This window comes from Oryzias melastigma, linkage group LG19 (genome assembly GCF_002922805.2).
Source record: "Oryzias melastigma strain HK-1 linkage group LG19, ASM292280v2, whole genome shotgun sequence".
Taxonomy (NCBI): domain Eukaryota; kingdom Metazoa; phylum Chordata; class Actinopteri; order Beloniformes; family Adrianichthyidae; genus Oryzias; species Oryzias melastigma.
Window position 1 is genome coordinate 10071076 of NC_050530.1, and position 26004 is coordinate 10097079.

General features: G+C 36.4%; 7 protein-coding genes across 11 annotated transcripts; 2 read left to right on the forward strand and 5 right to left on the reverse strand.

Annotated features, from left to right (window-relative positions):
* Positions 1 to 1123: 1123 nt before the first annotated feature.
* On the reverse strand, positions 1124 to 7062 carry anks3 (ankyrin repeat and sterile alpha motif domain containing 3). 5 transcript variants are annotated; one of them, XM_024285052.2, is made up of 16 exons: positions 6972 to 7062; positions 6586 to 6764; positions 6306 to 6504; positions 6101 to 6222; positions 5543 to 5624; positions 5006 to 5123; positions 4778 to 4927; positions 4565 to 4687; positions 4374 to 4483; positions 4158 to 4310; positions 3960 to 4084; positions 3748 to 3889; positions 3418 to 3679; positions 1697 to 1783; positions 1521 to 1612; positions 1124 to 1445 (listed from the first exon to the last, which is right to left on the reverse strand). In XM_024285052.2, exons 2-15 carry the CDS (start codon positions 6750 to 6752, stop codon positions 1530 to 1532), a joined length of 1923 nt encoding a protein of 640 aa, XP_024140820.1. In that variant the 5' UTR covers positions 6753 to 6764; positions 6972 to 7062; the 3' UTR covers positions 1124 to 1445; positions 1521 to 1529. The 5 variants fall into 5 exon arrangements, with proteins under 5 accessions (XP_024140820.1, XP_036073029.1, XP_036073027.1 ...); XM_036217136.1 differs by having other exon boundaries at positions 1697 to 1768; positions 4158 to 4483; XM_036217134.1 differs by having other exon boundaries at positions 4158 to 4483.
* Positions 7063 to 7458: 396 nt separating this feature from the next.
* Positions 7459 to 9595, reverse strand: lg19h8orf33 (linkage group 19 C8orf33 homolog). Its single transcript, XM_024285058.1, has 5 exons — positions 9398 to 9595; positions 8705 to 9147; positions 8497 to 8587; positions 8050 to 8196; positions 7459 to 7955 (listed from the first exon to the last, which is right to left on the reverse strand). The coding sequence occupies exons 1-5, from the start codon at positions 9435 to 9437 to the stop codon at positions 7744 to 7746; spliced, it is 933 nt and encodes a 310-aa protein (XP_024140826.1). The 5' UTR covers positions 9438 to 9595; the 3' UTR covers positions 7459 to 7743.
* A 633-nt stretch (positions 9596 to 10228) lies between these two features.
* Positions 10229 to 11981, forward strand: h3f3d (H3 histone, family 3D). The gene is made up of 4 exons (XM_024285061.2): positions 10229 to 10384; positions 11085 to 11220; positions 11292 to 11445; positions 11524 to 11981. The coding sequence occupies exons 2-4, from the start codon at positions 11093 to 11095 to the stop codon at positions 11650 to 11652; spliced, it is 411 nt and encodes a 136-aa protein (XP_024140829.1). The 5' UTR covers positions 10229 to 10384; positions 11085 to 11092; the 3' UTR covers positions 11653 to 11981.
* A 149-nt stretch (positions 11982 to 12130) lies between these two features.
* On the reverse strand, positions 12131 to 13468 carry lg19h16orf91 (linkage group 19 C16orf91 homolog). Its single transcript, XM_024285060.2, has 2 exons — positions 13266 to 13468; positions 12131 to 12476 (listed from the first exon to the last, which is right to left on the reverse strand). Exons 1-2 carry the CDS (start codon positions 13346 to 13348, stop codon positions 12146 to 12148), a joined length of 414 nt encoding a protein of 137 aa, XP_024140828.1. The 5' UTR covers positions 13349 to 13468; the 3' UTR covers positions 12131 to 12145.
* Positions 13469 to 13638: 170 nt separating this feature from the next.
* LOC112154260 (uncharacterized protein C7orf50 homolog) lies at positions 13639 to 22199 on the forward strand. The gene is made up of 6 exons (XM_024285066.2): positions 13639 to 13731; positions 14047 to 14174; positions 14261 to 14371; positions 19633 to 19853; positions 20037 to 20118; positions 21345 to 22199. The coding sequence occupies exons 1-6, from the start codon at positions 13698 to 13700 to the stop codon at positions 21522 to 21524; spliced, it is 756 nt and encodes a 251-aa protein (XP_024140834.1). The 5' UTR covers positions 13639 to 13697; the 3' UTR covers positions 21525 to 22199.
* LOC118600179 (G-protein coupled estrogen receptor 1-like) lies at positions 14399 to 17643 on the reverse strand. Its single transcript, XM_036217138.1, has 2 exons — positions 17607 to 17643; positions 14399 to 15813 (listed from the first exon to the last, which is right to left on the reverse strand). The coding sequence occupies exon 2, from the start codon at positions 15690 to 15692 to the stop codon at positions 14571 to 14573; it is 1122 nt and encodes a 373-aa protein (XP_036073031.1). The 5' UTR covers positions 15693 to 15813; positions 17607 to 17643; the 3' UTR covers positions 14399 to 14570.
* A 109-nt stretch (positions 22200 to 22308) lies between the features above and the next one.
* gnptg (N-acetylglucosamine-1-phosphate transferase subunit gamma) lies at positions 22309 to 25981 on the reverse strand. The gene is made up of 11 exons (XM_024285062.1): positions 25768 to 25981; positions 25604 to 25661; positions 25467 to 25534; positions 25317 to 25371; positions 25143 to 25226; positions 24938 to 25031; positions 24455 to 24569; positions 24283 to 24365; positions 22926 to 23054; positions 22734 to 22815; positions 22309 to 22638 (listed from the first exon to the last, which is right to left on the reverse strand). The coding sequence occupies exons 1-11, from the start codon at positions 25961 to 25963 to the stop codon at positions 22559 to 22561; spliced, it is 1044 nt and encodes a 347-aa protein (XP_024140830.1). The 5' UTR covers positions 25964 to 25981; the 3' UTR covers positions 22309 to 22558.
* Between the last annotated feature and the right edge of the window lie 23 nt (positions 25982 to 26004).

Below are 26004 nucleotides of genomic sequence, written 5' to 3' on the forward strand. Positions count from 1 at the left end.
CCTGAACAGCTTTCCTACAGCAGATACAATCAGGGGAATTCATGTGAAAAGTCTCCCGATCGACCGGTGAGTTCATGTCGAAGTCATAAAAGCACCTGCAAGGCTTTGAAACTGTTCTGGAAATCTCAGAGTTCCACAAAACCAAATGTTCACTTATAGTAAGTGATGTTAATGTTTTTACATAACATTTTATTTAAAGTAATGTAGGTAATGGAGAATTTATTAGGCGTTTGAAGCAATACGCTGCAGCACAGCTGATCTTTATGCATCAATGGGACAACTCTGACAGATCCTAAGAACCTATTAATTTGAAATAACAACCACAATTCACTGGTGTAAGGCCCAATCCCCAGCATGGCGACCTGCCAGAGTCTTAAGTCCAGCACTGACACACACTTAACACTCTTGTCCTTTATAGAAGTGCTTTTCTGGAAAGCAGCCAGCAGCAGGGCAGTCTTGGAAAAGATTTCAGCTCCAGTTTTGTTGGATTTCAAAACTCAATACTTAAATTGTTTTTGAACTTCAAAAAAACATCTGGATCTGAACAGAAAATGTTGTAAAGAAGTAAAATCCTATTAAACTGGCAGGAAATCCCACCTCTAGAGACAATCTTATTTTCTTTTAAGATCACAAGTCATAAATAGAATCCAGCAGAAATTAAATGTTTGCACTGAAACTATATTTTTAAAACTATCAGGTGCGATCATCCCATTAAAGTCCCAGAATAAGATTAAGAATTATTAAATAATCCACCACAACGTTTAGCTGCTGATGATTAAACTTGAACTAGAAAATCCCGTCTGTTTTATTTATCCCATTTGTGTTTTATTTACTTGACCTATTATATAGTTTGAGATATTTTGTTGTATAGTTTAAAATAAACTGGTTCTGTTATCATTTAGTCAGATCGAACTGAAACCTCCTCTTTGCCACAGATCTGTTATTTAAAGTCTTCATAAAAGGGAAGTCGGCTTATAAAAAGAAAAACTGAAACATTTCTCATTGATTGTATTTTTAATGTGAATTAACACATGACTACATCACAGATAAATCATGTTGGATGTTTGAGGGAAAATCTAGAATGTTTTACAAGTTGATTTTCATTCAGCAGGACATTTTTAAAAAAAATCTAAAGCACAAATGTGACATTTCATTGTAATATTCCTGAATGTATTTGCTTCTGAGCCACACTTTAAAAACAGGAAAAGAATTGTCAAACTGCCACCCTCCGTCTCTGTGCTTTGTCTGCATTACAGTAGAATTCCAGCTTGCACAGGTGAGGTTCCCTTTCCGCTCTGCGTCTCCTGCGTTGCACTCATCTTCTCCTGGCGAGCTCCGGTCCAGGACCGAGCTGCACGTCTGCTGCAGCCGGACTGGCCTCCTCCCGTTCACTGAGATTTGTTCAGGGTGGTTGCATCACCCTCCGTCAAATATGGGCGTGGACCCTTCACAAAGAAGAACATTTAAACTTTGAACTAAAGTGAAAGCCCACAGACCAATAAATAGTGATCTGTAGTCACCTGTAGGGCTCAAGGTCGCTCCCAGCTGTCTGACACTCTTTCCGGTGAACTCAGCCGCCTCAGACTCTGAAGTACAGTTTGCAGGTTTCCTTCTGTAAAAGCAGAATAAACACACATCCGTTTTGATTTCCAGCCCTAATAAAATTTTATAACCGTACAAATTAACACCTACATACCAAGTTCTTGTTCATAGGAGTCCAGCTTCTTCATCAGCTCTTGTATATTGGACCACTGTTGTTTATCCTCACCTAAAGCAAGACAAACTAGAAAAAGTTGCATTACCTGCGATGTTTGTTCAAAGTAGCTACTGAAAATGGTGACACAGTTGACTTTAATTGCTGCAGGGATTTTCCCAAAATGATAAAGCTATTTGTAAAATGGTTACATTTCCTCAAAGACTAGGAAATTTGTTAAAGAACTATGAAAGAGCGCTGAAGTTGACCTACATTTCTGGAAAATTTGTAGTAAAATTGCTTAAAACTCCCTAATACATGCCAATTTACCAAAAAATATTTAGTGTGTTGCTAAAATAGAAGCTAAACTCCAAAATAGCCCAAAAAAACCTTTGATGTCAAATTGGACAGAAAAAAAAGGCTAGCACATTGCTTTAAAAATACTAGTTAGACTCCAAAATAGCCTAAACCTCATCAGCAAAGTAGATTTGTCATAAATGTTAGCATTTTGCTAAAATAGAAGCTAAACTCTAAATTGGCCTATAAAAGCATGACAAGATAACAAATTAGCCAAAAACGTTAGCATGTTGCTAAAATATTAGCTAAACTCCAAATTAGAATTAAAACCCTCAGTAGATGCCAAATTAGCAAAAAAAAAAAAGAAAAAGCTAGCACATTGCTTTAAAAATACTAGTTAGACTCCAAAGTAGCCTAAAACTCATCAGCAAACTAGATTTGTCATAAATGTTAGCATTTTGCTAAAATAGAAGCTAAACTCTAAATTGGCCTATAAAAGAATTACAAGATAACAAATTAGCCAAAAACGTTAGCATGTTGCTAAAATATTAGCTAAACTCCAAATTAGAATTAAAACCCTCAGTAGATGCCAAATTAGCAAAAAAAAAAAAGAAAAAGCTAGCACATTGCTTTAAAAATACTAGTTAGACTCCAAAGTAGCCTAAAACTCATCAGCAAACTAGATTTGTCATAAATGTTAGCATTTTGCTAAAATAGAAGCTAAACTCTAAATTAGTTCATAAAAACCTCAGTAAATAACAAATAAGCCAAAAACGTTAGCATGTTGCTAAAATATTATCTAAACTCCAAATTAGCATTAAAAACCCTCAGATGCCAAATTAGCAAAAAAAATAAATAAATAAATAAATAAAAAAGAGCTAGCACATTGCTTTAAAAATACTAGGTAGACACCAAAATAGCCTAAAATTCATCAGCAAACTAAATTTGTCATGAATGTTAGCCTGTTGCTAAAATAGAAGCTAAACTTTAAATTAGTCAATAAAAACCTCAGTAAATAACAAATTAGCAAAAAATGTTAGCATATTGCTAAATATTAGGAAAACTCTTTGAAAATTTCTATAAAAGATTAAAACATTTACCATGAATGTATTTAAAGGCTTGTTGCTAATCTGTTTAAAATTTTGAAATTTGAAGACTCCTTCTTTTCTTATGGGGCATATTGTGCTCAATATTTCAAAAACTATAAAGTTTATGAATATAAAAAAAATACAAGCACTAATGTTCTGAATGAGCTGAATTTTTAGATTACTGAAAATGTTGAAACGGTGATCTGAGTTTTAAACGTACTGAAAAACATTTGGAAAGGATTAGCAGAATCGCTGTAGTATCAATGCTTACTAAGCATTGACACAATCTCTTCAAGTGAGCGTTTAACATTCAAAACTGCCTTTAAGTTAAGAATTCACCTTCATCTGGATTTTTCTTTTTCCCATCACCTTCCAGACTTCTGTTCTCGAGGGTTGCTAGATGAGAGAACAGTTCAGTTCGACAGGCTCTCGCCTTCACCAGGGTTGCGTTTACATCCTGAGCCAACCGGTGGTTCTCCACCAACTCAGTGTGGACCCTCTTCCACGCCATTTTGTCCTCCATCAGGCATCCCTCCATCACTGTTCGCAGCTCCTTCTCCTGAGACACCTGACTCTGCAGGCTCTCCACCTCCTCGCAGCGCTGCACAGGTGGAGAAAAGCTTTAGAAAGAACCCCAACCTTACATTTTCTTTATTGATGAATATTGACCTTATGCAGCTGAATGGCCATTTCTTGCATCTCCGCCTCAAGCTGGTCAGCATAAGCTTGTTCCAGGGCATCACTTGGAGGTCGGGCGTTGCTGTGCCACCGCGCAATGGCTGAAGTCATCTTACGTTTGGGTCCAAACAACCTGGAGAGCATGAACAGAGGAAGTACAGGATAGTAGGATAGAATGACTATAACAAACTCAGGTGTCTTACGTGATCCCTATTTCTTTAAGGTCGTTTTCCGTCAGGGTGAGAAATATCCGTAGGTCGATGTCCTGTTCTTCAAGCAGCGGGAGGTATTTCGAAAAGCCGATCTGCTCCAAGAAATCTGCAAGGTCCTACATGGTGGACAGAATGTATGTACATGTCCTTATAGACAGAAAAAGATAGAAGAGAAGAAGTTAAACGTACCTTTGGACCGTTGTAGGATGGAGGCGCGCATTTACAACAGTTGCCAGACCCGCTGGAGTGACCAGCATCCGCGTTTCCATGGCGACTCTTTCCTTTCGAGTGATGGCTCTTTGTAGCTCTGCGAGAGCTGCTCCTTTTGCACGGGTCTGAGTCCTGAAAACAGAACACGTGCAGTAACGACACGTAGAAGAGAAGTACAGAGTTCTCAAATGTTACCTCGTTACTCTCCACGGAGCCTTCACAGTTGATCACATGAGGCAGGCCTTCACTGCTGCTGCTGCTGCTCCTCATGGTGGGCATGTCGTTCTCAAAGAACGGGCTGTCATCTGCACAGGTTACATCCAAATGGTTTAAAAAAAAAAAAAAAATGAAACCGTGCCGTTACTTCTGGTGTTTGGGTGTTTTACCTCTGCTGCTGTGGCTCTGGCCGTCCAGCTCATTGATCGGTGACGTCACATCGCGGTGGCAGATGCCTTCACTCCGCTCCGCAATGCCTGGAATCGTGTAGCCTGGAGCTGCAGCTGAAGGCTCTGCGAAGAAGAGATGAACTAAAGCATAATGCCGATTTCTGATTTAAATATAAGTGGTGAGGCTTTCTGCACTGTTATCTTAGACTTTACCACCAAGCTTGCTTGTGCCTCCTACTCTAAACTTGGCGATGGCCTGAGGTCCATCGTGGATGCTGATGCCTTTAGCTCGACTGCGACTTGGTCGAATTCTCGGCGGACCGCCATCAGAGTCCTCCGAGGAGCTGAGGTCTTCAAGGTGTCCTGAGAAATTAATGCAAAAAGGCTAAATTTACATTCAAAACTTTGGGAATATAAATTAAAACGTTCTTCGATTACTACCTGGTCTCATTCTTGGCAAACGTGAGTCAATGAGACTGACGATCTTGGTATAACCATAAATGGCGGCGAGGGCACGGGCCGTCTCCCCCTTAGCATTTCGGTCATCAACTTTAACTTTCTGCAAATTTTAAGAGGTGTGGTTTATTCCACGATTTATGTGTGGCACATATGTCAAAGTCAGTTCAGCCCTCCAGATCATGTTATTTTATTAGTAATAATGACCTGATGTTATCTTGCACTTATTTCTTACTTGTATAATTTTGACAAAATATATTTTTATGGAGAGTAAAATATTGAAAGTTATCTATGGTCCTGGAATAATTTTACTCCCTGTTTTTATTCATAGTTATGTAAAAGAGTTTTTAAAGTTTTAAAAATGTAGTTTTAGAGTGTTCAATAAATGTTTACCCTGTTCGCCCCACGACTTAAAGTGTGTTTTGGATTTTGGCCCCTGTGTGATTGACACCCCTAATGTATTATAGTTGAAAGATAGAAGATAGAATAGAAGAATATGCCTCCAGTCATAAATATACTCACATAGTCCAGCAAGTAATGAACGATGATTTCATGCCCCGAAGCAGCAGCCTCCATCAGTGGAGTGAACCCGGATCCTGGCTCTCTGAAGGAAGAAGAAGAAGCATAAAAGGTTATCTTTTAAACTATTTTATAAGCGTTCTAAGTGGTTTTAACTATAAATATAGTGTTTTAGCCAAAATTTCTGTAAAACGGCAGTCATTTATTAGAAATTTACCTGTGAGCGGAGGGCAGCTTACAGCGCCTCACAACTCCAACATAACGTTATTGGTTCAACAAAAACGGCGAGCAATATTGGAGCAACCTTGCCGTACAGTTTTGAGTCAGATGCCATCTCAAATGAGGAAAACAATGGATCTATTTGCCTCTAAGTGAGAGCTCGGGCTTGTCTGCTCCTGATTCACAACTATTAGAATAAAGAATAATTCAGAAATGCAATTTTGAGCAGAACTTTCTTTATATTTGTCCTCAATCGTAAGGAAAAATGACACAAGAACAGGTTAAAACACCATTTTTATTTGAGTGGGTCTTAAATAACTTTAAACATGTACAGATACCTACTTCACATTGGCATCGGCGTTGTTATCCAGCAAGAACTTGACCATCTGCTGATGACCTGTGCTCGTACAGTGAAACAGAGCCGTCCAACCTCGAGAGTCTTTCAGCTCCAGCTCAGCTCCATGCTTTTAGATTGATGGGACAGTCATTTAGGAATCTGTTCCATGTTTATATGAATTATTATTATCATTAAATGGGGATGTTCTACCTGAAGCAGAAAGTATGCAATGCTTTCATTCCCACAGCTGGCTGCCAGCATCAGAGAGGTCAGTCCTTTAGAGGTGGAGGCGTTCACGTTCACACCAGCCTCCAGCAGGAGATTCACTATGTTGTCATGACCGATGTAAGCGGCGTACATGAGCGGGGTCCATCCTCCGATGTTCTTCCCGTCCAGGTTCACCTCACGCCTTAAATAAAACAACGCGTGAACTGTTAGAAATACACGATCTCCGCCGTTCTGTGTTGATTTATCTGAGGAGGAGGCGTACGTTTGAATACATTCAGCCACCACCCGGTACTGGCCGATGGAGCAGGCGGTGTGAAGGTCCAGAGGAACGTTCAGCTCCTCCGCTTGCACCAGGGGGTCCCCCAGCCACAGGGAGAGGCTGGCCCCCAGCTGCTCCGACTCACTGGATTCATCACTTAACTCAGACATTTTCGTTCGAGCCTAAAATTAAACAAATTAAATAGATCACGTGGTATTTTTTGAAGAGTTATATTCCTCTCGAGAACAAACGTTCCCAACTTTTTCCTTTTAGCTAAACTAGCGTGGCGAAAAAGCCGTTATTTCACCACAAAATTCCGCTATGACAACTTTAATGAAACGAAAGAATAAATAAATGAAACAAGGCGTAATATTTTCAACAAAACTTACAGTCAGAAGCTGAATTGTTGCATCAGTAATCCCAAACTTTTTTTGTTTTGTATGTTACATTAAAATATGCTCGTGCTGAAACAAGCCCCGCCTTTTCCGGTTTGAAAGCGGGGAAACTTTCTGAGGGAAATCTTTTCGATTTTTTTTACCCAAAATAACAGGATTAAAAATATTTTTTATTTATTTAACATCATACCCAAAGTATTACTGAAAGCAAAGAAAAGTTAGCGTTTTTTTTCTTTTCCTGCTTGACAATTGTGCCCTGTGTCCAACAGCTTTGTGTCTATTTTACCAACACCCTCTCTGAGCTCCAAGGATATATCTTTAAAAAATAATCATACCAAAGAAGGAAACTAACACAAGCAAATTCTTTATATCTATATATAGAATAATTAATTCTAGTATAATATTTCAGTTCAAAATAAAGACACTCCCAGAAAAAAAAATTATAACACTTTTATTTTGAAATTAAGAACTTCATAAAATGAAAAGTTTTAAACGTTCAGTTTATTTTTTGGCTACACAATGTTACAGTCATTGTGTCACCTGATTTAAGGATGTATTATTGTACCATCTCACAGGACATCCTTAAATCTAGTGACAAAAACAGTGTCACCTGATTTAGGGGGTTGCTTGTGTCACCACCCTAAAATCAGGTTTTGTATTTAGATACATACTAAAAATGTTATTTTCTTGCTTTCTGACATCTTGAGGCAAGCTTCACTGTTTGGGTCTGACAAGAGTTTAGGGAAAAGTCACAGGTTGCAAGAGTTCAGAAAAAATTAAAACAAAATTCCTCCTTTGAAGGAACCAAAACAAAAGATGACGTCTCCGTCTGAGTCTGTGGCGTTGCATCATCCTGGCTTTCCCGCTGCTGCAGGCTCTCTTCTGTTGACAGTTTCTGTGTTTTTACTTCTGCTCTTCTATGGAAAACAGACTTCTTTGGGGAGTCTGACACAACTTTGACCTGAGCTGATGCAATCTCTGTTGTAAACAAAAAGAATAATAATAAAGCTGTCACTCAACAATGCTTATGTCAGATAAACAACTTTTACTCTTTGTGTAACATTGTACTCACCACTCTGAATGAGTTTGAACTGCTTTGCCCTCTCTTCCTCCATTTTTTTCCTGTAGTCTCCAGTCATGGCTCTCATCACCTGCCTCTTCTTGGCTAGAGGAGCTTTGGAGCTGCGCAGAGTTTTCAGAGCACGAGACGCTTCTTCTTCTGTAAGGAATAAAAACATCAAATCTCTTACAAATTTAGATGGGCAAGTTGAAATATGTGGGATTTGTTCTCCTGTTTCTTCTTTCATTCTTCTTACTATTTTAATGACATTTATTATCCATTCTTGTTCAGTTCCTGTTTGTTTTGTGTTCTATTTATTTATTTTTCTTCTTCTTTTACCCCAGATAACATTTTGAATTAACACCTTCCTGCCTTAGGAATGGATACAAATGATAAATATTTAAAGTTTCTGATTTTAAAGTGAATTATTAAAGAGATAAATTCATGGTTCACACTGACTTTGTTTAGGTGTTCCCTTCTGGCACTTCAGCCCCAGTTCCAGCTGTTCGATACACCAGTCCAGTTCTCTGTTCAGTTTTTCTTCAGCTCCCTAAAAGAAAATCAATAATAAAAAATAATAAATCAATAATAAATCTAAAATTAGTCATTCAACCATATTATTTTGATATTTCAAAGCCACAAGATTTTAAATGAAAATACAACAAACCAGCTCTTCTTCTTCTTTTGCTCCATCATCAGGTTCATTCTTTGGGTCTTTACCAGGTTGTTCTTTTGCTCCAGATTTCTTTTTCTTCTTTTGTTTTGTTTTAGGTTGCGCAGACACTTCAGATGGAGTGCTAATAGTAGCCAAAAGTGGAGGGTTTTCTTTTTGGTCCTGTTGCTGGTTGCTTGCTGAAGGGGAGTGGGCTGTTTCTGCTGTTTCCATATCCTCAGGAATAGCAAAGTTGAAAGCAAAATTCGAGCCCTGGCCTGAGAATGATAACTGGCTTAAAGCTCCTTCATTCGGGTCTGATGGAGATGTTTTCACCTGGGATCCTGAGGAATTGTCAGTGAAGAAGTTGAATTTGAAGGAGTTGTCACTGCGAGTCCACAAGGGCTCCGTAACCCTATCTTTGACTGTTGAGGTGCTGTCTGATTTTGCTTCAATATCTGGAAAATAAAATAACAAGTGCAAATTTAATGTATTAACATTAATTTATGTTTAAAAAATGACAATAAAAAGCCTAATTCCATAAGGATAATTTTCAGAAAATCCAGTTTTTGTTAACTTAATTGCAAAAAAAACACACACACACAAAAAACAGAATTTTGTACAAAAGTTCACCAAACACAACTAAGTAGTAAGTACAATTTAAACAGATTTTTTTCCTGATGCCTCATTTAAATCATAATGAATTACCCAGAAACAGTAGTCTTTGCTCCGTCACGTTTCCCTCCATGACTGCTCGATTTTTGCTTTAAATCGCTCATTTAATCGAATAATTTGTTCAATAAACCTTTTAATAAAACATAACTATTTGTTTAGCTATTGTAAGTGTGTTTAAATCCTGAAATTGTTTAGTTTACCCGGTATAAACACACCAAATCGTGTCCAGAAACTCACCGCGGGTGTCACGCAACAATACGTCCGACTGGTTAATCTAGTTCTACCAATCTGTGGTTCCGGTAAGGCACTGAACAAAAACGTGTATTTCGTAATCTATTAATTAAAACAAATATAAATGTGCCAAATAAATGCTGTTATATTTTGTTGTTTGTTTGCTTTAGAATATAAAAAAACAGTAAATTATTTGTTTCTATAACATGATGTTTTTGGTAATGTAGGTCAAAACGTTTACGGGGGTGAGTCGTCAATGAAACTGTTTTTGTCCTTCTTTTAAGCGGAATAGTTTTTAAAAAGTGGCGGGCTCCTGTTCATCCGTTTCCCTTAAATTGAACGATTTCCCTCCTTTTTTCCCTCTACCACAATGGATCAGAGAAACAGCCCACAGCCCGCTGTTATTAGAAAGGGGTGTAACTTAAAGAAAAACCTGATTTTTTTAGAGATATATAAATATTTACAAGACTGTGAGTTTGCCTGAGTGTGTTAAGTTAAAAGAAAATTATTTTAAATCAGTTTTCCGGTCAAACATTTTATAGATTAATTTTTATACCAGTAAGTTTTATTTTTTGTGTTTATTTGCAGGGCGGTAAAGATGAAACTATTACACATCCTTCTACCAATCAAAATTTAGCATCAATGCACGTTTTGGCCAATCCTGTGAGAGCAGGGGCGGGCCTTTTACGTCACTCACTCAGTTTATAAATTCCATCTCCTCCCTTCCAGTGGTAGTAGCTAAAGACGACGCGCTTGGGTGATAGTGAGGCTCCCGCTGCATCAAAACCGGTAATGTATATAAATAATGTTTTTTTCTTTTCTTTTATGTAGTCGCAATAGTCACAAATAGCAAGAAAACAAAAACCTGATATGATTTGTGGTCAAGTGCAAAAAATAAGATAAATAATGAACCTTCCCGACAATAACCGCCTCCTTCTATAGCTAGCTATTAGCTACGTTTCAATTCATCACAAAAGCCCATTTGTGTATTATATCCAAGCTTATAACTTCGTGTACCTTTATTTACATTCTATTTTTGTGTACAGTTAGTCATTATTTTGCCGAATATTGAGTTTTTAAAACCATACAAACGGAACCAGTGTTTGGCTGGCGCCATTTTACAACCGTCCATGCTAGCTTTGAATTTGTTAGACGGCCAGAGAAACGTGTGCGTCCCACGCAGCTTAATGGTGGCTGAGACAAACGCATTTGCCCAATAAGTTAAAAACAATGCTTTAACAATTAAACACAAAATACTAGTTTAATTTGTGACTCATTGAGTGCCACAAACATTTTGTAAATATGTTGAAGGTTAATGAGGTTATAGCATTTTATTTTGCATATATACTAGGTAACTTGTAGTTAAAATTATCCTATGATAAAGATGTCTTAACTAGCATTTGAGTTAATTGTGATTATATTTAATCGTGTTTGTGGTTCGTTTGTTTTTTGTGTGTGTTTTTCTAATTTATTGCCACCTTGTTTTTAGGCTGAGAAATGGCTCGTACAAAACAAACTGCTCGTAAATCCACTGGAGGAAAGGCGCCCAGGAAGCAGCTGGCAACCAAAGCAGCCAGGAAAAGCGCGCCCTCTACCGGTGGAGTGAAGAAGCCCCACAGATACAGGTATAAACATTGTTACAATATTTGAATACAAGTTTCCTTTCTTTTGTGAAACTATGATGCAATTTGTGTAGGCCCGGAACCGTGGCTCTGCGTGAGATCCGTCGGTACCAGAAGTCCACAGAGCTGCTCATCAGGAAGCTGCCCTTCCAGCGTCTTGTGAGAGAAATTGCTCAAGATTTCAAGACAGACTTGCGTTTTCAGAGTGCAGCTATCGGTGCTCTCCAGGTAAATTATTTTACTGTATTACACAGCATTATTTAATTGAACTTCTGATTAATACGTGATCCCCATCTTTCCTTGTAGGAGGCCAGTGAAGCCTACCTGGTTGGTCTCTTTGAGGACACTAACCTCTGCGCCATCCACGCAAAAAGGGTTACCATCATGCCCAAAGACATTCAGCTGGCAAGGCGAATTAGAGGGGAGCGTGCATAAATGTTTTAGCTGAATTTTATCTTTTCAATGAGGGCTGGGAGTGATGTATGGGGGGGTTGGAGGGGTTTTTGTAAATCTTAAACCAGCATGTGTGCCACAATTTGTTTTAGTTTTAGGCATGTTTTTGTACTTTTTATTTTTAACTTTCAATTGAGATGTCTTCACTGTAGACTAGAGTCCCATAATCTGCAACTTCTGAAGGTATTCTACTCCTCTCAGGTCTGCTAATATTTTAGCCTGAATTTTGTTTTGTTATCCTGTGTGTGCATGTCATAGGATTATTTTCTTTTTTTTTCCTGGTGCTGTAAATAAAAGTTTTTGCTACCTCATCTTGAATTTGTTTTATTTTACCACATACAGATGCAGACTTGTGACCCATTAAATAAATTCAAACATTAAGGCATCATTCCACAAAAAGCTAACATCTTTGCTTACTAGTGGATGGATTAGATGTATGAACAAAAACCAATATTATAAATTACATCTTAAGAGTTCATTTATTCTGAGGCTCCTCTTGCTCTTCATTTGAAAGTAAACCAGGAAGCTGTTCATACAGCTGCCTCTCCAGCTGTTTGTCAATGTCCGTCTCTCCTCTGAAAGCGCACCACAACAGAAACGCAGTGCAGACGAGGCTGATGGGGACAACCTTCCACCATGGCCGCTCGTAGTTACTACCCATGGAGCGCTTGACCTTCCAGGTCTTGTGGCTGGCCTTGCTGGTGGAGAACTTTATAGGTTCATCTTTTGGTGGCGCGTCTTCAGATCCATTTGACTTGGATGACACCTGAGCGCTTACAGCAAGCGATCTTACATTCCTCAAAGCACTGAAAACAAAGGAAAATGTACACAAATCACTGTCTTGAAGAAATATGCAATACGATTTGGGTTAATGGTACAATAACTATGGACAAATTGGGACAAATAATGCTCAAACTCAAATGACTAAATCATTTAGTGTCAAAGGAAAGATTCACCAGTGCAGGTTCTTGAAAATTTGACAAATGTGTAATAGCTTGGATACCACATGTAAACCAACAGATTTCTGCACTGATTGCTCTGAGAGTCATGGTTATGTGTGGATCAGTTATCAGATACGTTGGCATGGAAAAAAATATACATAAACCTAGCTAATACAGTTAAATATTCACTTTGAAAAAAGATATCAACACAATCTGAAAATGCCACATAGAGACGTGCCACGCTGCTTCATTTATAATAAAGAGCAGAAACAATTACACCTTAAATAAAGACATAGCAAATTGAAAATATTCTATCTAGATCACAGACTATTTGCAAATAATGACAGATCAAATGTTTTGCTAAGTAAGCTTGTGGCTCTAAAGGTCAGTACCAACATTTCTCCTTTTAAGTAACCTGGTATATAATTCTTACTAAGCAAACCAGCAAATTCACATAAATATCTGAAATTTACCCCAAAGTAAGGCTCTTGAAGGCCATCCTACCTACTTCACACCCCCTTTCCAACCTCTGTATCCACAGTTTTATTAATGTCTTAACGTGTAATAGTTTGTTCAAAGGATTACCCTGTTATTAAACTACAGTCAGTATCACAGTTCACGGATAATCTCGACTAGTGACAGAGTTACACTCACCACGTCCTTGTTAAAACACTATCAGGAAATCCTCGACGGAGAGTTAATCGTGTCAAACCGCTGAATACTCTTGTAGTAGACATAGTGGACCACTAATCATCTTATACTTGTAGAAAATACAGGTCCTCTTCAACTGCCCGCTTAGGTCATGTAACACGCCGTTGTGCAACAACAAATGTCTTCCGGTGAAACTTAAGTACCAGAACGTTCCCATAAAGCAAGTATGAAGTAAATGCAATTTTAACGTGTTATAATTTTTCGATATATATAAAAATATTATTAATCTAAACCAAAATATAATTAATGAAGCACAAAATCATTTAAAGATAGTTTATTAAATGAAAATTACCGGCACTGATTTTGTCCAATCACGTTTTACCAAAACTGTTTTACTTCCTAGTTTTCAGCGCATGCGCTCTTCGTTGCACGTTTATGTTCCTCGCTTCTCTACAAACGAACTGTATCGGTATGGGAAAACGTGTTTATTTTTGCGTTTTAGCTGTGTACTTACTAATTTGGTAGCAGAATTAATTGTTTATAACATGTATATTGATGGGTAAAATAATTTGTTGATTTAAAAACCGCGTTATCGGCGTTTCATCTGACTATGCTTAAATTTACATGTTATGTTGGCAACATTTGGTTAGACAACAACAGTAAATAATATTTTAAGATCGAGAAATGTAAAATAATATTAATGTTAGGAACTGGTGTAGTCTATATCACTTAAAATTGACGATATTTTTTTTTATTTATTGTTTATTTCCCCCCCTTCTTTCAGGTATTTTCATGGCAAAAAATAAGTCTGTGCAATTGGAACCAAAATCTCCCAAAAGGAAAAAGTCAGTTTTAAATGAAAGTCCAGTTTCTGTAGAAGAAATGGTTGAGACAAAAGCAAAAAAGAAAAAGGTGAACGGAGAAGAGTATTGACACAATTTATGTATTTATTTACTTAGCATTCTGAAGTTTTACTTATTATTTGGTTGATTTCTCAGAAAGCTCCAGAAGAGATCCCATCTGTAATTAAACCAGAAGATCATAAAAAGAACAAGAAGCGCAAAAAAAAGGACGGAGACAAAGGGCAGACACAAACAAGGCAAACTGAGGTGAGAATATTCTGCTTTAATGGATGTTTTGTCAACACTTTATCACCTTTCTGTCCTAAGGTGACATAAACAGTGTTTGGAGCAGACACAGTGTTAAGTAACTCCTCTGCAATCTTAGATTAATCAAACACAATATATACAAGAAAAAAAAACATTTAACTTCAGCAGAAATATTTGCATTTTTTTTGTCAAATAAATTTCACAATAAAGTTTTTTGTATGTGTGTGACACTTATGACAACGTCAGTAGGATGTGCACCAGTCTGTGGAGAGTTTGAGGACCTGCTCGGAGTGTCACATTCCTGAAGGCACGCCTGTGCCGCCGGCGCATAAATAGGTTTTCTTAAAACGGACTTCTGCAGCTTTGCCCACCTGCATCTTTTATGAAGGAAAAGCTCCAACTTTTTCTGAAAAGTCTCGCCAAGGAAGCCGTAGATGAGCGGGTTCAGGCAGCTGTTGGAGAAGGCTGCCAGCCGGACGGCGTGCCCCGTCAGCGGGTAGTCCTGCCAGAGCGTCCCGCCCTCCGCGTCGCCTCTCAGGAGGTGGACGCTGATGAAGACATTCTCCGGGAGCCAGCAGATGAAGAACACCAGCACAGCCGCCGAGATCATTCTCAGGGCTCGCTGCCGGCGAGGCTTCTGCTGAAGTTGTAATCTCTGGCTGTGTATGAGCGCGCGGCCTATTCTCCAGTAGCACAAGCCCAGGACGCAGAAAGGCAACAGGAATCCCAGCATCACCTCCAGCCACTGAATCTGAGTCACGTTGGCGAAGCAGAAGTGCATTTCTCCGGCGTGCTGCACTTGAGCTACAGCGAACGGCAGCAGGGTGAGCAGAGACGAGGACACCCAGATGAGGCAGCAGCAGAGACGCGTGTGTGACAGGCTGTGGCCGATGGATTTCGTCAGCGCGACGAAGCGGTCGAAGCTCATCCAGGTCAGGAAGAAAACGCTGCTGTACATGTTGACCTGCTGGAAAAGGTTCATGAAGGTGCAGAGGCCGGCGTTGTTGTAGTATTCCTTCTTCAGGTTGAAGACCTCGATCAAAGAGTCCGCAACCAGAGTGAGGTCGGCTACAGCGAGGTTTACAAAGTAGAGATCGGGGCCTGTCAAGTGGCTTCTGAGGTCCAGATTGGCTGCTAGGATGAGGATGTTCCCGATGAGGCCGACGGGGAACAGGGTGATGGTGTAGATGCTGGACAGAGCCAGGCTGATGATGTAAAGTTGTTGATTCTGTAATCCAAAGAAGGTGACCTGAGAGTCATTTGGATGCAGAGTGAAGTTCCTCTCGATGTGTATGGAAGTCACATACATAGTTGTATCCATATTACTCCTTTAGTCAGCTGCAAAACCATTCTACCTCCTCGCCATCACGTTTTTAGTAGTTTCTTAAGTAGTTTTTAGTCTCATGTTTCGGCTATTTGTGAACAAATAGTTCAGGAGGAACCTGCAAGAAGAGCAGACATTTGGCAATTTATTATTTCGAAAATATTTATTTTAAAGCATAAAAAAACAAACAAAAAATACTTTTTATTGCACTTTATGAAATGAGGTTTAAAATATTTAGAAAATCTTTTACATGAAATACAAAAAAGCCACATGACACTAGATATGTGACTTTACCTGCGATAATGATAGCGTGAATACTGCTAGCCACGTGTGTCAAAGTCAAGGCCCCGGGGCCGGATCCGGCCCGCTGGGTAATTATATCCAGATCGTTAGATTTTATTGTTATTAATGGACCGATGTTATCTTGCGCTCATTTCTAACTTTTATAATTTTGATTAAAATATATTTTTATGGAGAGTAAAATATTGGAAGTTATTTAAGGTTTAGGTTGATTTATTCTGGAATAATATTCCTGTCTTTTTATTATTCATAATTTTGTTAAAAAGTTAGTTTTATAGTTTAAAAAATTGGCATCCTACTCTCTATTCATATTATTTTTGGACTATTTTGACATTTACTGATATTTTTTAGGCTTTTTTCGGGTTAAGCTAATATTTCAGCTACATGCTAGCTGTTTTGGCTAATTTAGGCTTTTTTCAGTTTGTTAGGCTATTTTGAAGTTTAGCTATTTTTTCAGCAACATGGTAACTGTTTAGGTTAACTTAGGTTTTTCTTTTTTTTTTTTTACTAATTTGCCATGTAGTTAATATTTTAGCAGGCTATTAGCTTCAGCGTTTTCAGCTTGTTATGTTAAAAAGTTACGGTTTTAAAGTTATAAAAATGTATTTTAAGTGTGTTCAATAAGTGTTTATCTTGTTCGGCCCGTGACCTAAGGTGTTTTGGATTTTTTTCCCTTTGTGCGATTGAGTTTTACATCCCTGCTGTAAGCTGCATGTGGCTGCTGAAGATGCTAGAGCTGATAACTGAAAATGCTTAAAGTGATCTAGCTTAAAATGCTTAAGCTGAAACTGATAGCTGAAAATGTTGAAGCTGAAAGCTTGCTAATATATTAGCTAAATGCCAAATTACCCAAGAAAAAAAAGGGGGGAAAATGTATTCATTAGCCAAAACAGCTAGCATAGATCTAAAATATTAGCAAAACTCCAAATTATTCTAAAACAAGCAACAACAAAAAAAGTCTAATTTCCAAACAGGTAGTATATTGTAAAAAATATTCGCTGAACTCCAAATTAGCCAAAAAAAAAAACTGGAAAAATGTCTAAATTAGCCAAAAACAGCTAGCATAATGCTTAAATATTAGCTAAACTCCAAATTGTCCTAAAAATAATAATAATAATTATTATAAAAAAAATAATAAAGACCTTCCTGAATATTTTAAAGTTTGAATGGTTTCTTGCTGAAAGTACAGAAGTTTTTGAAGAATTTGAGCAATTTCTCAATAATTTAATATAGGGAATATCATGCTCAATATTAAAAAAAAAAGTTTACAAGTTTATAAATACCAAAAGTTCAAGCAGTAACGTCCTGAACGAGCTGAAAGTCTTGATACCAAGATTGCTGAAATCGTTGAAAGTATGATTGAGTTTTTACGTGCCAAAAAACATACAGAAAGGAGCAGGAAAATCACAAATATTCTAAAGAACAATTTAGATAAAGATTAATTTAAATTGAAATGTTTTAAGACTGGAAATATAAACTTCTTTACATGTTTGGATCAGTTACCACCAATTCTTTTATTCCTGTTAAACTCAGGCCTAACAATTTTACACAAAAAGCAACTTAAGGTGAAATAATCTTTATATTTAATTCAGTTTTGTGTCTTAAACTTACGTTTGTGTCCTTGCCCTGCTTGCCGTCTTGATAGTCGTGTCCTGTTGTGGCGTGCGCACTAAAGGATGTCCGAGATAATGCGGCGCTGTGCCGCCCACCACAACACACCACGCAGGTGCACACTGAAGTGACATCATTCAGTCCAGATAAGGAAGTTTATCTCTTTTTGTAACTTTTTCTCATGTAATTTATTTTACTACATTAATTTATTGCTAAATATTTTAGACTGGTTTTAAAGTTGAAGAAAGTTTGATCGGGACTGACGCGTGCGCTCCCATCTACTGATGTGTGGCTGCATGATGTCAAAATAAACGCCGTAAATATGGGAGGATGACTTTTTAGCAAAGCTAGTCTGAAAGTATATTTACACAAAACAATTGAAAACCAGTCACAGATTTTTGAAACATTATTTTGTGGTTTGGATAAAGCTGCTGTTTCATTAATGCCCAGTTTTTGAATGAGATTTAGGTCTCGACTTCAGCGGTTAGGCTCGTTTCTACTTTCTGATTCTGTTCATCGTCCATGTCGTTAGGAAACGGCGAAGCTTAATGAGTTTTCTCAGAACTGATACCCGTCGTTTCTGGAAAAGACTTGGAAAATTCTCCTGGATGGTTTGTTTTTTGATCGTTTTGAGAACTCAAGTTTATTTATATGTCGCCTTCAAATGACCAAATCAAGGCGGCGTACATTAAAAGCTCGAAACATTAAAAGTAACAACTAAAAAATGTTAAAAAAAAAAAAAATAACAATAATATGTTTTAAAATGTAAAATCTATATTATATGTTTTATACGTATCATAAAAATATCGTTTTACTTTTTGTTAATGTTCTGTGTCAGTCTTCTTTGTTACCCATTTACTATCAAATTAATGCAGATTTTAGTTCGCTTATTTACATTTCATTATTAATTTTATGGACCAAAAACTGCTTTACAACAGATTGACACATTTTTCCAACAAATACAAAATAAATATAGGAGTTTTAAACCAGTTTGTCATTGAAAAATTCACAAAAATCCTTCTTCTGAGCAGGTTCTCTGTTTTAACTTGATTCGACTGGATTTGAACAAAATAAAATGTATGTCAATATCTATAAATATCTGCTCATCATTCCAGTGAATTTATTTTCAAAATAAAAGAATTTCTATCAATTTTCTCTCTAAATTAAGATACAAGCGGCTTCAGATTTATTTACTATTCTATCCACTGCAAACATGTTGCTTTTTCCTCTCTCCTCTGTTTTATGTCATCCAGACACTCTCCCCTGATTAAGTCAAGTCTATGTAAGTGATGATTGTTGTATAAACACGAGCACTTGAACCAGTCGCAATTTACGTGGAAAGAACCGTGATCAAATGTTTCCATTTCCTCTACGTTTTTTTTTTTTTAGATAAACGCTCAAATAAACATTAAATTAGCCTTGCAAAGTGTAAAAATGCTTACATTAACTAAAAATCTTTAAATAACATTGAATTAAAACCAAAATATAAAAAAAATATAAAATAATATATAAAACAAATAAATTCAAATTTAGAGGCTCACTTAAATTCCTGATGATCTCCCAAAAACATTTTGAATACTCCAGTGTTATTTTGTACACACAGGTATGGCCCTTAAAAATGTAATTCATTAAAAATGTATTCAAGTTATGGTTAATTTTAACCTCTAATTTGCAAAAAGATTTCTAAAAAAAAAATCTGACATTGAAAATCTTTGTAAATTGAAATTGTTGAGATTCTTTTGAATTTTGTGACATTTTATTGTGAAAGAGTAAAGTTTCTGTGTGTGAAACCTAGTAACATTATTTGATCGAAATGCTGAAAGAAGTGGTTTTACAATAGAAATATTGAAGTGGTGATTATTGTAAATTTAAACTCTAAAGAAGCTGAAGGATTGTGGAATTATTAATTTACTAGAAATTACGTTTACTTGAAGAAATTTTGACATTTCCAAAGTCTATCATCTTTGGAAATGAAAAAATAAAAAATATATATTTCCTGGTTTTGAATTCTGCGTTTGTGTTTAAGATTACAGAGCCGTCCACATGTCCTGATGGGACACAGGAACCACCGGAGGACAAACTGGAAGAGGATCTTAGTCCTGAGGAGAAGCGAGTTCTGGAGAGAAAGATAAAAAAGATCCTGAAGAAAGAGGAAAAGAAGAGGCTTAAAGCTGAAGGGCAGACTGATGGAAAAACAGCAGCAGCTGGGCCAAGTGCATCTCAGCAGGCGCTGGAATATCTCACGTGGTAAAAACATGCAGATCTGTTCATGTCTCTCTGCTCTTCTACGTTTTTGTGCTTTGTCTGAATTTGAAACTTTATTTAAATTTGTTAATGTTACAATTTGTTATTTTTTCTATTTGTTGAGCTCATTCTTCACCCAAATAAAGATTCTTTATTTGCTACTCATCGATGTTTTTGTCACAACAGTTGGGCTGAAAATCGATCAATGTGGAAGTTCCAGAAGACGAGGCAGACGTGGTTATTGCAGCACATGTTTGACTCGGAGAAGGTAACGTCCACTCAGCCTTTGGTCAGACGAGGTGGAGTTTCCCTGACTGATGTTTAGAGTAACTTTACAATTACTTAAATTAATAAAAAAAAAGTATTTTCAGTTTTTTTAAGAAACTTTATTGACAAACATTGCACATACAGTGACACTCCAAGTGCAAATTTGTTTGAATTAAAGAAACGTAATGTAACAAAAAATAATAAAAGCGCTGTCATGCGATTCATTTTTTTGTCTAATCAATTAATTGTGACTTTTAATAATTAACCTAAGTAATCTATTTTAATTGTAGTGATTTTTAACCTAATTATTGCTGTGAAAAGCCTCTTTCTGAGGTATTTTAAGTTTGTGGCATTGTGGTGCAGTAAAAAGATTAAAATAAAACAAAAAAAATGGCTTTATTGCATTTTTTTTATTATAAAGACTTCTAACCTTTACTTTTACACCATCAAGGGGTAATTTTTTTCCCCAATCTTAACCAAATAACAATAAAAAAAAACATCAGGTCCAGAGTCTCTAATTTACCACATCAAAAAACAGTAGGAACACTTTTCTGAGCAATCCAAAAAATATTCAACTCGAAATTCTTATTAATACCATAATTTCAAATGTTCAAATGTTGTGCGCGGAAGTTGTTACCATAACGAGACTCGCCGCATATTAAACAGTCTAATCTTGTTAAAAACTATTTAAACTTAAAAATATAACAGGACTGAAGTTCTAATAATTTATTCAATATTTATATTTTTCTTAAATTACGATGGTAGGAGCAGGATAAATGTGCATAACACGGAAGTAACCACCCGAAACAAAAAATTTGATAAAAAATAAATAACGTGCTAAAATGTCTGTAATTAATGAATGCGATAAATTGACAGCCCTAAATAATAATACTTAAAATATTTTTTTAAATACTTTTTTAAAGTTTTGAATGAGACACATTTTGAACTGTTTTAGCGGCTTTTTTGCTTCAATGCTTTTTATTATCTTATAAAAATCATTAAACAATTTCTTTTTGCTAGCATATTTACACTTATGTAGCATTTTCTTAATCTAAATGCTATAATAGCTTTGCTCTAAAATGCTAGTTACATAGATCACTATTCAAAACTGTTTCAGTAGACAGCGGTCGCCTTAAGAGGATTTTGCATTTGGGATTTTCAATGCTTTATCCATTCAATTTAATGCTTTTAATGCCTAAATTATATATATTTTCTTGATTTTCTCAGATTCCAGATGAAAAATTCCCCTCGCTGCTTCAGTATCTGGAGGGGCTTCGTGGGATGGCCCGGGACACCACAGTGGAAAAGGCCATGTCCATGGTGGAGGAATCTGGACGGACACCAGAGGACGCAGTCATCCAGCAGAGGGCGCACCGAGCCAGAGAGATCATCCAGATGCTGTCTTGATGGAGCTGATCAGAAACTGCTGATTAAAAAAAAAAAAAAAAAAAAAAAATCATAGACTGACTGAAATACCAAAAACTGTTTCTTTCAATGCAGAATTTTAAAATAATTCTCTCATTAAGTGATAGGACATTGCCCCTTTATTACTGAGGGTTTTAATAAGTTAACTTTTGAATTTTTTTTCTGAAAAATCTCAAACTGTACGTTCACTTTTGCCAGGAGGGAAACAATATTTAAGCAGCAAGTGAACTGTTCATGTTGAAGCAGAAACCTGTGAAGTTATGTCTGAGGAATGTTTGCAGTCAGGACATGTCGCTGCGTGTCGATGTTCATCAATGGAGCCACTTGGCTGCCTTTTATTTATACTCATCGATAGAAGACGTTTTTTTTTTTCCTTTTTATAACCTAAAATAACAAAACACACAGCAGAATGTTAGTTTTTTTCTATATTTCCTTTAGTTTTTGCTTATATGCTTCTTTTTGGAGCCCACAATAATTAAAATGTGGAATTTTTAAGCTAATTTGACGTAAGAAAAGCTGCTGATGGTTGGCTTTGAATTCATGAAAGCTTGGTATGTCAGGTGTGTGCCAAGTTCAGTTAGTTAGATGGTTGGAAACTTGTTTTTCAGCGTCTCACATTTTGTTTTTCTATTCCAATAAGTAAAAAGGTTAAAAACATGATCCTTTTTTCATTTATTTTATCAATATATTTGTATTTTTTTCTTCTGGGGATGATTTTGGTTAAAAAAAAAAAAAAAAAAAAGCAGGGGAAAGGTTATTGCATTAATGTGTTGAGAAAAAGGCTTTTATTTTTTAGTAAAGTAAAATAAAATAAACAAAAACACTCAGTGACTTTACACCTGAAAGGCCTTGAGCACTTTTTTAAATGTTCAAAATTTACAAGAATTAAGCAACATTGACAACATTTTTATTTCTCTAGATAATGTGCAGTTAAAAACCAAAGTAGAATATATCAATTGATCAAAACGACAGAAAAGCCTTGCAAAAAACAAATGTTTAAATCCAGTTTGCTGTTTTCAATGCAGGTCGATGAGGCCAGTGTCTCCTCTCAGGTGTTCGCTCCCGACGGTCACAGTTGCTGTGTCTTTTTCTTCCTCTGTCACACACAGAAAACAGTGTTTAACACATCATGTGTTGTCGTAAACACGTTATTTGTTGACTAGTTTGCACAGCAAAAGTCAGCTCCCTTACCTGGCTGTGAATCAAAGGGAATGTTGTGCTGAGTGAGGAGAGCACGCAGCCTCTCCAGCTCTACACTTTGTTTTTGATAGTCCTGTGGTAATTCAAGGATTAAAAAAATAATAATAACTTTAATGAATTTAGAAATGTTGAATTGTAAAATGTCTATGCGCAGATTTGGTCTAGTATTGGACATGTACACACCTCCTTACACTTCTGTAAAGAATTGGGACTTTTTGAGTCGGTTTTAGCTTTCGGCAGACTGGCTTTCAATTCGTGGCTCTTTAGTAGTCCGGCCTCCTCAAAAATGTCTTTCAAAAGACCTTTGTACCCCTGTGACCAAAATACACAAAACAGAAGAATCAAAATTCACGCAAGACTACATAACAAGTAATGCTGCCACAAACAATTATTTTAATAGTCGACTAATCACCGATTATTTTTTCCCGATTAGTCGATTAATCGGGTCATGCGCAAAATTTGCTTTAAACTAGCTAAAAATTAGATATATAGCATTGCCTGCGATGATGCTAGTGTGAATGCTGTAGCTGAAGATGCTGAAATTGATAGCTAAAAACACTGAAGCTGATAGCCAGCTAAAATATTAGCTAAATGCCAAATTAGCCAAAAAAACAAACAAACAAAAAACTTAGGTTAGCCAAAAAAAGCTGGTATGTAGCTGAAAAAATAGCTAAAATTCCAAATATCCTAATAAATTAAAAAAAAAGAACCTAAATGAGCCAAAACAGCTAGCGTGTAAATATTTACCTAACTCTGAAACAGCCTGAAAAAAATTAAAAAGAAAAGCCTTACTTAGAGAAAATAGCTAGCATGTAGCTGGAATATTAGTTAAACTCCCAAAAGGCCTACAAAACGGAAAAAGCCTAAATTAGCCAAAACAGCTAGCATTTAAATATTAGCTTTACTCCAAGATACCCTGAAAAAACAAAGAGAGAAGCCAAACTTAGCCAAAATAGCTAGCATGTAGCTGGAATACTAGCTAAACTCCCAAATAGCCTAAAAAAAGGAAAAAGCCTAAATTAGCCAAAACAGCTAGCATTTAAATATTAGCTTTACTCCAAGACAGCCTGAAAAAACGTAAAGAGAAAAGACAAACTTAGCCAAAATAGTATAATTTAGCTGAAATATTGGCTAAACTAAAAAGTAGCCTAAAAAAAAACCTTTAAAAAGCCTAAGTTAGCCAAAACAGCTATGTAGCTGACATAGTAGCTAAACTCCAAAAAAGCTTGAAAAAAAGTCTAAGTTAGCCAAAACAGCTAGCATGTAGCTGAAATATTAGCCTAATTCCAAAATAGCTTAAAAAAAACCCTAATAAATGCCAAAATAGTCCAAAAAGTTCACAAAACGTCATTATAACTTTCAACCTTACAACACTCCAACTCCATATAACATATAATATAACGACTAATAGAGTATTAATAGTCGATAAGTAGACTAACCGTGGCAGCCCTAATAACAAGTTGTCTAAAGCTTAAATTATTAACATAATTTCATGTTTTTCATTAGTGTAGCCTGTGCTGTTGCTAAAGATAGCTCTTACCTGCTCTGTAACTAGACCCTCATAGAGAACCTGCTCAGCTTCATCCCATTCCTTTTGCAGCTTCTCATTGAGGGTTGGGTACACTTGCAGAAAAAAAAATCCATGTAATTAATGATTAAATACCATTCCAGATATTATCCAGCAGCCTGGAACATAGTGTTTTCCGTCTTACCTAAAAGCGAGTGTGGATGGCAGACCAGTGGTGTCTCAAAGGTTATTGAGTACACACACGTGCTGGGTTCTGACACCTGAGAAAGCTTACTGCTTGAGCCACAAACCAGAATCACCTGCAGAATCACAATAACACAAGTTTGCAATAAAATAACAGATGTGAGCATTTCTGGTTTTATATTAGAAATTTTGAGTAGAATCACTAAACCCCTATAATAACCCCTATTATTTTCTCTCTAAGAGTGGCTGTAATAATGATAAGATACATTTACTTTATTTTTTTTTATTTGTATTTATTAGTAGTTGTTTGCTAAAATCTTTGTAGGATTTAACTGAAAATATTCTAAAGTCTGATTGTAATGTTATTGAAACAGAATAAAATTAAAGATGTGTTTAATCCGGGTTATAAAATGTATAACATTGGGGAAAAATGTTATATTCATTTGAAAACATGAGTAAAGTCGTATCGAGACGATTGAAACACCTTTGTTTCTCGGTTTCTGGTTCCACAAGTATCCCCATCTCTCATCCACATGCCAGTGAACGTGTTGTTTACTATTTCCCACTCCTGCCAGATCCTACAAAAAAGAAAAATGATTACAAAACAAGTTCTTAAATGAAACTCACAGCTTAATTTCTATCAAATGTATTTATTTATGAATGAATCATCAGTTTTTCTGGCCTCTTACCCTAATATCCCACTGTAGGCGTTCCATCTGAATGACTGCTCATGCTGAGTAATGTTGTGGAATGGACACAATTCATATTTATATCTAAAACATAAATATTTTTAAGGTTAGATAAAAAAAAACAGAAAATTACATAATTAAAACAAAACGTATTGCTTTAAAAACAACTCTCACGTTGACTCTGTCAAGCTGAAACACTTCCCGGAAAGATGGTGAAGATGTGCAGGACCTTTGGGAGGACAAAAAATGTTGATTCATTATCCAATTAACAAAACATGTTAAAATGAATTCGACAATAGTTCAAACGGACAAATGACAGCAAACCTGATACTGGTGAAGGGTCCACTTTGGGTTGTAGTCTGCTTCCTTGAGCCAAAAAAGGATTGTTCAGCCTTAAACATGAAAAACAACAAGATCAGCACGAGCCAACATTATAGTGGTAAGTACATTTATTTACGAACCCAAATGTATTTGGCTCTTCAACGATCTTCATTTTACCCGCATATCCATGGCTAACTACTGAATAAACACAAACCTGACATTAGCTACACAGTAAAAACAACTGATCATCACAACGTGACGCTGTCATGTAAACACTTTAAAGCAATTTTAAAATTTTACTTACTGTATAGACACAAAAAGACAACTTTTAAAAAATAATTAACTTCGTGATTTAAAGTAAGCATTATAAATAGTGAGGCTATCTGTTTTCTCGTATTTCCTTGATCATCTGCGCCATGTGACACGTCACGTGACCAAATCAACTCCTGAGCATGCGCATTTCGCATTTCGGCGTGCGCCATGCTTAATGTTATTAGCATGTGATGCTAACTTTATAGGGTGTTTATCTGTCTTATTTTGC